Source organism: Scomber scombrus, chromosome 4 (assembly GCF_963691925.1).
Source record: "Scomber scombrus chromosome 4, fScoSco1.1, whole genome shotgun sequence".
NCBI lineage: Eukaryota > Metazoa > Chordata > Actinopteri > Scombriformes > Scombridae > Scomber > Scomber scombrus.
In genome coordinates, this window is record NC_084973.1 from 28130409 (window position 1) to 28141214 (window position 10806).

General features: G+C 37.7%; 1 protein-coding gene across 1 annotated transcript in view; it reads left to right on the plus strand.

Moving 5' to 3' along the window:
* Nucleotides 1-291, plus strand: part of dmrt2a (doublesex and mab-3 related transcription factor 2a) — a 4071-nt gene extending 3780 nt beyond the window's left edge. The window contains exon 3 of the mRNA XM_062417926.1: nt 2-291. Within this exon, the coding sequence (XP_062273910.1) occupies nt 2-291 (290 nt within the window). The remainder of the gene's footprint in view (nt 1) is intronic.
* The last annotated feature ends 10515 nt before the right edge of the window (nt 292-10806 follow it).

Genomic DNA, 10806 nt, shown 5'->3' on the forward strand with positions numbered 1-10806 from the left:
CTCAACTCCTTTCACTCCCTGATCCAGCACTCCCTAAGTGAAAAACCCAGTGCCGGGGCCGGGCCAGAGCTCAGGGCGCCGTATTGCAAAGAGTTCTTAGAGGAGGCTGCCCGCAAGTTCAGGGAGAGCTCTGCCAAAGACGTTCAGGCCGTCAAAATCACAGACAGATACGCCAAAGACTTTCTGTCCAAACCTGTAGGGACCAAGATGGCAGCCAGTGAGTCTTTGTCTTTCTCTGTGGAAGCCATACTGAAAAGACCCACACCTGCCATGAGTCGAGCATTCCATTAATTCCCATTTAAGTGTCTTTTCTTGCACTATAAGCGACAGGTTTGCCTCAGTTAGAAGGCGTCTCAAGTTGTGGTTTTGGGGTCAAACAAAAACACAGGCACTGCATCAGATATTAGACCAGCGAGGAGTTATTTTCCTAATGTAATATTTATGTACAGCATATTCTATTTTACATGTGCATGTTTAATAACGTTATTGTGTAGAGTATTTAAACATTATCTCAATGTTTTCCTCATGTCAATAAACTTTATAAGACTGAACTCTTTTCCATAAAAAGTCTTGTATTTCATTTTATTCTCCAGTTATGACGCGTTTAACTGTGAACAGGTTTTTGTTTAGGTCAGAAGTTAATCTGCAACGAATAAATAAATCACAGTCATTTTTTTTCGGTTTATACCAAAATGGTTAAAACAAAACAGGAATATACTGTAGATATCATCACATGCAAACACACACAAAATGGTTTTACACTATTATACTGAATTTTAATTTTCTATTATGTGTTTTTTTTTAAATAGTGAACTTTAAAATGGTTAAAACTAATACATTATAGTCAACATTTGGCAATTTGTGTACTGCTGTAGGTGATACAGGAGTTTATGTTCAGCGAGGTCTTATTAGTGCAATAAGAAGCTTGTTTGCAATAATTTATCTAGAAACGTCTTAATTTGACATCTCAAAGTCCAGTTTATAATTGTGAAAATTATTCTTACTTTTAAAATCCCTACCAAAGAAGAAACCCAAGCTTGACTAATTTAAAAAAAATGATGCAATTGAGTTATTTCTTCATTTTATTGGCATCTCCTCCACAAGGCACATTTAAAGCTTGATGCACATCATATTGAAGATAAAAACATTTGTAGATGCTTGTGTTAAATAATAAAAAGACATTGCACATATTTAGTTTGGAGTATTGGTGGAAAAATGCCAAACACGTGACTCTTAAAAATAAATCTAACTATCAGAGCCACTGATTATGCCAAAGGTCAGACGTTTTTTTTGGATTTTTCACAAGACACATATGTGGAATTCACTTTATTGTAACAATATGTTGAAAGCTGAGATACGTTACACAAAATACATTACATTAAATATAAGTTTTCTGTCAGTAATAGTTATTAAAACACAGCACAGTAACAGTACAGGTTTCTTCAAACACAAAAATTGTTCTTCACAGTTCATCTGGACATTAAATTAGATTACAGTATCCTGAGTTTAACCCTAAATAAATAATATAATAACTATATTAATCTGAAACACAAGAAATATAAAGCTGCAACCTCGTCGCTGACAGTCATTGAAGGAATATTGTATGCATGCTTTATGATTTTGCATAATTGCATAAAAAAACAAAATCACAACGTAGAGAAAAAGAATAAATGAAGTGTGGATGTGACAGAGTGGACGTAAACTAACTGCTCTTCAGGGGCAGAAACTTGATATCTGCCCGTAAATCTGTGAACGGCATCATCTCATCCGTTCAAGATGCATTTCTCCACTCATTCCTTTCGTGTTACGGGCTCACAGAGTGTGTGTGTGTGTGTGTGTGTGTGTGTGTGCATGTACAGTGTATGTGTGTGTGTCCATGCTGACAGACATCTCCAAACATGGGTTTCACATGAACAGCAGAACACTGATCCGTGCAATAATGAACAAGGCGATAGACAAGAGAGGGGTTTAAAAAAAAATCACTAATCTCTTCTTTTTCTGGCACAAATGTTCATATTTCATCATTATGAATCTGCAGCCAAAAGCACTCCACTCTCAAACAAAAGATCTATTTTCTTGTCACTTCTCTCCTTCAGTCTTAAGCCCACAGAGAAATCTCATGTCAGGAGGAGATTGTCTATGTGTGATTGTTTAAAAGAGTCCTCTTGCTGCTGCTGCTGCTGCTGCTGCTGTAATTCAGATTTGGGTTGACATCATTTTAAGTCGCCTGTGGTATCAATTTTTATTTATTGTGCGTGTCTGTGTGAAAGAAAAAGAGAGATATTACAATACTGAAGAAATGCTAGAAATGCAAAATACATTTTTCCATTAATTTCAAGAATTTTGTGTGTTTTTTTGCACTGGAGCTTATTTCTATTGGTATTTTTATTCTTAGACCTACAGTTTTTATTTATTCTGAATAATCAGTATTGTCAGACTTTTTGATAAATAAGCTTCTTGATTTCTTTGCCAAGAGCTAAATGATAAGATTAATACAACTCTCATGCCTTACATACAGTGAATATAAACCTACAACCAGCAGCTGGTTAGCTTAGCTTAGCATACAGCCTGGAAACAGCTAGCCTGGCTCTGTCCAACAATAACAAATCCATCTACCAGCACCTAAAGTTCAATAATGAACATGTTATGTCCTGTTTGTTTAATCTGTGCAAAAAGTCAAATGTTAAAAATGATAAGTGGTGGATTTCGTCACTGTGGAAACTCCAGAAAGTCTGAATCTAGCCAAGAAATGGTGCTCTCGTAAAAACCCACAACTAGATAATGATATGTTGCGCTAATTTGTGAACTTTAATGCAGATTTTGTTCACTTTGGACAGAGCCAGACTGTTTCCAAGTGTTTACAGTTTTTGGGCTAAGCTAAGCTAATTGTGTCTTGGCTGCAACTTCATATTTACCATGCAGACATGAGAGCTGTATTGATATATAATCTAAATCTCTGCAAGAAAGCAATTATTGAACTGTTTCTTACTCATTTTAACACACTTGCTTGTCCTTAAATATCTTTTCCTATTGTCTATGTCTTTAAACTTGGTTGTAATAAAATCTTAACTCAAAATTCACTAGTGATGTGCCATCTTCTTGACACAGAAAACCCTGAGATGTGAAAGCATTGGGAAAAAAGCCAGAAAGTGAGCTTTGAGTTTAGATTTCCACTTGTGCTTTTCAAACAGTTTATGTTGCTCATGATTTACAACTCTTATTTCGTCTTTTAAAGCCCCTATAATCAACTAATAAACTAATATCAAATCAAAGGCGTCACTTCTATGAACTACGCTGCAATTGTGTAGTTTTGGTTAACTCAATGCTCTCATCACATTGTTCTCAGCTGCAACAGCCAGCTTTTTACAGAGAGCCACTGTACACTATCTGCTGAGCACCAAACAACAAAAAGACACAGTTAGCTGTAGACTAGCTGGTGAACATAGTGGAGCATTTAGCAGCTAAAGAGCCAAATATGACCCTCAGGAGTTAGAGGTAGAGACCAAAACCAGAGCTAAAAGATAGAGAATACTGGACTTACATTCATCAGGTGGACAGAAACATGACTCCAAATGGATGACAATGCTGATTTACAGCTGCACGGATGTGTTAATATGCATAAGTTAATAAGTTTGCTGAAAAGTTCAATATATCAACTTAAAGATGCTAAACTTATTTCCATTGCAAAATGGCCAAAAAATCAGTTGATGCAGGTTTAAAGGTATTTTTTGAGTCACAACTTGCAGCAAAGGTCCCAGTGATGCTGCGGTTATATGGTTTGGTATTTAAAAGGTTATAATTAAATCACACATTTTATAGTCTAATTAGGCCATAGTGACACTAAAAACTTGACATTTTTATATCCTTTGTAAAACACTCTGTTATTGTCATTTTAAACATGCTAGTAGATAATTACCGTACTGTTATTGTTAAACCCTGCTGACTCATGTGTAGGACAGTTGGTACAAACTCATGCTGTGTAGACAAACGTTATTTAAACCCACATGATCTTCTTTTAAACCTGTTAGATATGTCAGGCTGAATTTTTGGGTAAATGTGTTAAAATTGTACATATATGAGACAACTACAATAGAGTATTTCCATTTGATGATATGGTGCAGACATAAAAACATGAAACCTCATATAGCATCTACAGTATGAAGAGTTGGATTACGGAATATGCTGAGTATGACACTGTCAGACGGTGTGAAATGAGATGATTTTTCCTATCTTAACTGAGTGTTAAGGGATTATAAACTGTCCAAATATTATTACTAGCAAGATGGAAACTATAATTCCTTTTTCTTCCCTCCGTCTTAAACATTTATAGCACACAAGTATCAAATCATGACGAAGAAAAGCACAATGAAGGCATTGTTTTGTCTATGACTTAACAAAGTGTGTACATGAATACATTTCATTGTGTGTGTGAGAATGTGTGTGTGTGTATGTGTGTGTGTGTGTGTGTGTGTGTGTGTGTGTGTGTATCTGACAGCAGTTGGCTGCTGAGCAGAAGGTGACAGTGTTTGTCTGCACTAACCGCCACTGATAAGTATCTGCTGAAGTCCTTACTGTGTCATTCCCAAAGTGTGAGATTTAACATGTCAGCAGAGTGAAATGAATTGTTTACTTATCAACCCCAGCCCCCAACACACACACACACACACACACACACACACACACACACACACACACACACACACACACACACACACACACACACACACACACACACCCTGCTGCAACCCCCACCTCGCTCCTCTCTCTATCTCCACCCTCCACCATCCTCTTATCAACAGTTGTAGTTCACACAGTAGCATTTTGTTTGGAGTACGCAGGTGTCGTTTGCCATGTAGAGACTTCAATGACTTTCCTTCATGCTGTGATGTTGAGAAAAGAAATACAACACACATGCATGCACGCACGCACGCACACACACACACAAAAGGGAAACGGTCTGGGAAATTTTGTCTTTCGTGGTTCTTGTTTCAAGACTCCCACAGACAGCAGAACAAAGGTCACTGGGTGTGTTTGTTTCTTATACAGACTGATGCTGTCGTGTTAAATGTCATTAAACTGCACTTGCAGCATTTAAAGAACCCCACCTGCTGGTTTTTGCATGTGTTGGCTAATTTGATAATGATAATGAAGCTGAGAGAAAAGGAATTGTTGTCCATGATCATATCATTTTTTTATGTGTATTTGGTTATTAACGCAAATATTCGTGGCTTATTTTTTGTTCATCTTGCAGCTGCAGTTTCTTTTTCCTCTTCACAAAAAAAATGTAATTAGATAAGTATAAAAGTAGCTAAAACATTTGGCAAACGGTTCTGCTATATTTTAAACTTTTGGACATGCACTTCACAGGCAAAGATATATGTATATTTATTCTGTATTTACTGCTGGTCTGGGGCTGATTTTATGGTTTGGGCTAAACGTCTCAGTTCTGATTCAAGAAAATCTTAAAGCTACAGCATATAATGACTTTTTTAGACAATAGCATGCTTTCAATTTTGTAACACCTTTGGGAAAGGTCCTTTTCCTGTTTCAACATCACAATGCCCCTGTGCACAAACCCGGTCCATAAAGAAATGGTTTTCCTAGTTTGATGTGGTAGAAGTTGACTGGGCTGCACAGAGCCCCGACCTCAGCCTCATGCAGCACCTTTGGGAGAAACTGGAACGCAGACAGGGTGCCAGGCCTTATCACCCGACATCAGTGGTTGACCTCACTGTTGCTTTTGTGGCTGAATCAGAGCGAATTCCCGCAGCCAGGTTCCAAAATCTGGTGGAAAATCTGAAAACAGAAGAGTGGAGGCTGTTATAGCAGTAGATTAATGTCTGGCTTTAAATTGAGGTGTTAAATAATCACATTTAAGTGTTATGATTGGATGTCCACATACTTTTGGCCATGTAGTGTTTTTGGATACTACAGTTCCACACAGTCATTTGATTAAGATATAAAAAGTAAAAGTCTGCACAGCTTTACAGCTCAATGATAATGTAAAATACATCTTACATTTTGGGGATAGTTCCAAGCAGCCTTTCATTTCCATTTATTTCTGCACATTATAAAAATCAGTTAGTCCAGCTTGTATTTATAATCAGAAGACACTCTAAGACTTTGCTGTTCAGTATCTCAATGGCGCCCATGAAACATGTGGGTGCAAAGCTATTGTAAAACATCTGCACACTGACCTAAGAAATATAATTTAACAACATTTTATCAACATACATTTATTCTCATAACATACAGAAATGAATTGAAAACAATGGTTACTTGGAACAGTACATCCATGCAGGCAGCTCTTTGACTCTGTACACAGTGATGCTTGAGCTAAATGCTAACATCAACATGCACACATCTGCACAATTACAATGCTACATGCTGAAGTTTACCAGGTATAATGTTGACCGTATATAAGTTTAGCCTGTTAGCTTGCTCACATTAGCTTATTAGCACAAAACAGAAAGCATAGCTGAAGCTCATAGTTGGGCAGGGTATTTAATCATAAACCAACATATTTGATGAATTTAAATTTTGCCCTGATGATGGCAGTAGATGAAAATCAGGGTATCACTAATAGGATTAGTAGTTATCCTGAGAGGTGCAAGGGCGTGTGTGCCAAAATTCATGGCAATCCATCTGATAGTTGTTTTCACATTTCACTGCAAAAAAAACAAAACATGCCAACCTTGAGAAAACTCTTCATTAGAGTAGGTAATATTTCTCTTCTGAGGATCAAAAATATCTGTATCAACATTGGTGGAGATCCATGTTATATATTTCACTGTGTGAGTGAAAACTTTAACTTGTTCCTGGTGCTAAAGGAAAAGTCAGCGGATCACCAAAATCAAAAGATGCATCTTCAGTACATCATGAATATCTGAACAAAATCCAGTAGTTGTTGAGATATTTCAATCTGGACTAAAATGCTGCTAGCATGACTAAAAGCTTCAAACCTAAAACTGTACATGCATTTGAAAAAGTCTTGCAAAAAATGTGAAGGATATATGATTTGTGAGTAAGGAGCTAAAAATTGAAAAGTAAAAGCACAGTCTTGGTCCCTGAACTCATCAAGCTCACTTCATACCTTGTCTGTTTTTTAATAAATGAATGAAAAAACATTTTCTGACACTTCTCAACCTGTATTATAGTCCAAAACTCAATCAAACGTATTGGCTTGTTTTAAAAAAGTTAAACATGGAGAAAATAAACTGCTGTGATCAGCGAGCAGATGAAATATGAATACGGACTTCCCCTGCATATGATACAACAGCTCCATTCTTCTCCTGCCCTCCTGCCCATATAGCATTTGGCTGCCCTGCCAGTGACTGTGTGGTTGGTTTATTGCTTTATCACCGCCTGAGTCGTCTCAACCAGTCACACACTTTCTCACACACACACACACACACACACACACACACACACACACACACACACACACACACACACACACACACACACACACACACACACACGCACACGCACACATGCATATACACACACACACACACACCTCCAAACCCTTCTCCAGGTGTTGAAGCAAGCCATCCGTCCCGCTGTTGCCGTTGTCACGCCAGTAACTCCCAGCCCATCTGATACGCTACAATCCTCTGCACATTAAGAATCTATTAAGCACCACAAACTCAAACACACACATTCACTGACAAATCACATGGTGGGTTATTTTGACTCTGGAAATAAATGGCACATTGCTGTATTTTGCATTGGCGATCAGCGGGCGTGAAGGAAAGGGTCGGATCCCTATTCATTTTTTCACCCGTGTTGTTTCTCTCGGTTCTCTACCAGCAGCCGGGAGAAGAACACCGGGCCGGGTCCTGCATTCCTTCCCAGCACCTTGTAATCCAATAAGAAATGTGTAGCACTGCAGCTTTTTGACAAGTAGCTCCCACTTAATTACTGTGTTGTCTGGGCTGACAGGCCTGGGGGCCAATAGGGGCAAAAGGCTGGCGGTTCATGGCTGAAGGTGGCTGGGAATATCCTCAAAACACACTCACACATGCACATGCACACATTTGTACATTTTGACACAGAGTTTTAGTTGTTTAAGCATTTCTTAGATGTGCTGTTGAGGCAGAAAATGATCTTGTTGGTTGAGTTTAACCTCAATGACCAGGGATTTTTTTTGTTGCATGAGTAAACTAACTTGCAGATTTGAGAGTGCAATAGTGAGGAATCAGCAAGGTAGTGTTTTTTTTTTTTTTGATGTTCAGACATAGGCTACCAGAAGGTCTCATATGTAGAAAAATACTGAGTTGAGTCTCTTTCCACATGACATGACTGATCCAGATACATTATTCAGTAAAAGTGGCTGCAATCATCAACAATGGTGAGTTGAAGGGGCTACACACACACACACACACACACACACACACACACACACACACACACACACACGCACACACACACTCAAAAAAAATCAGTCTGAATTTTATGCAAATTTCTATGAAATCTGTCTTTTAATGGCTCAATACAGCAGACATGTCAGGAAATAAAAGAGCGTGACAGTTTCTTTACCCAAAGAAACAAAAATACCGGCGTATTTCATTTCTATGATTTTTCTCCATGTTGCTATATGAGGTCTTAGTTAGTTGATGACCCTCCTGATCCTACATGTGTGTATCTGGCCCTCCTTCCTGCTCACTTTTGTACATCATGCATACTCCAGTATACTAAACCCTCACACACTGTTCAGGGTCAAAAATCAAGAGCAGTAAAAACACCCTATACACAATTCTTTTAGGTGGACATTTCCTAACGTGATCCAAAATATATTTTTTTAAATGCATCAAATGCATATTTTTTTTTTATATGTGTGCAGGTTACATTTTTGTGAATGCAATTATCTAAAAAATGCAAAAACATATTCTATAAAATGTTGTCCTGGACTATATATTTAGTGATTGTGAATGTCTTTTTTCCCCATAGATAAACACTCTGTTAGCTTTCTGACAGCTTCATTAAGGATTAATCAAACATTTATTAATGACTGACGGGGAATTTGTGAATATGAATTGGTGTAGAGACTAATTATGAGTCAGAATATGAACAGTACATACGGGTTAAGAATTATATTAATATTGGACTATACTACCTCGTCATTTACATTATGTCCAGTTTCAGGCATTAATGCAGCACTTTGTAACACATACATTACAGTTACTAGTCCCAATTATACTCTGTTACTTCAACAGTCTAAGAGGGCGACTTTTTAGATGTTTCGCTGGTAGTTTTATCGAGAGTTGTTATTGGTTTGGTCTCATATGTTGTAGCTTGTTGAAGGGACTGGAGGTGAGGGGGCGTGATTAGCCGCCAACAATAGAGGAGAAATGCAACTCTAAAATGTACTTAGGAAGGAGTTTATCTTAAGTTTAACACTGACAGATGTTTTAATCAATCACAGAGGAAAAACATAAATTATTATTCATAAAAAAATGAATCCATGGGGTATTCAGCCCCCCCCCCCCCCCCCCGAAAAATTACTTTACGATGCACATTTGCTGTGTAGGAATATGTGAACATACACATCTGGATCTTTGTGAACTTTACAGGAAAATGTTGCTTTTGTTAATCAGTTGTGTTGATTGTTTGTTAAGTGTTGAGCTTCATGAAGGCATCAATATGTATATATATAAGTTTCAATCCAAACATAATGCACATTTTAACCAAATTTCTAGAAAATCATCAAATGAAAATGCAAATTGATTGATTCATGTTGTTGTTCACTACTGTTATATGAATATTAGGAGTTTTACAGTTTGGTGCCAAGATGATGTCAAAACTCAAATGATGGAAACCTGAGTGGAAATGTGAATATGGCATTTTGTATGTATTCATTTGAGGGATGTTACAATCCCTTGGTCCACATTGATCTGATGTCGCCTGCCAAAATGTATTGTCTCTTTTTTCTGAATTTTCAGCATCAACTCAAGTTGAAAAGCGCTCATTGAAACATCAAAGGTCAGAAATTTCAACTGGGAACTTTTGATATTTGTGAATGGAGAAGACTCGTCTCTACTCAGTTAGATTTAGTTTAAATACACAAATTAATTCTCCCTCTGAAGCAGCTTTACCATCAAGAGTTTTCATACCTTAACTGCCAATCTGCCATGTTTACATAGACTCCCAACTGGCTTACATTAACACATTCTGCCTATTGTACTGTGTCCCCTTGCTTCTGCTTTTGTTGTTTCTGCTCACAGAAAAGAAAAGAAAGAAATTGTTGTTGAAGGTTTTTGCACAAACTGACATTTGCAGCACTCAACGAGACAACTGAATAGTCTGTCTGTGGCTCAAAGTAAACAGTAAAACCTCCTCAGGTCCATTAGGCTCTTTAGCCTGCCCTGAGGGAGCAGTAACAACAAAAGAGATTTGTCTTGTTGGAGGAGAGAGGTAAAATCATCCCCTGTACAGTGTGTTTTGTTTGTTTCATTCAAACTTTGAAGGACTGATTGTCGCAGGGAATGCACGTTAATTTGCAAGTTGAAGCTACTTGAAGGTCTGTCTCTGGAATAATTTTGAAACATTGACGCAAGGATCAAGGAGAAAGGCAAATTTCAGGCTCCCCAAGTCCAGATGATAGCCACATTTGCAAGTTCATGCAAAAGGTTGTAAATCTTAAAGCAGCCAGTGTTTGGAAAGGTGAACCCTGAGAGACGAAGAAGATAAGAAAAGCAATTATCTCTTACTTCACTTGGCGTCTCTTTGCTTCAGCATTTTGTATAATCTGAAGACCCTCTTGTCTCATTATTGTTCCTCTGTGATGGACCTTATCCTTACCTG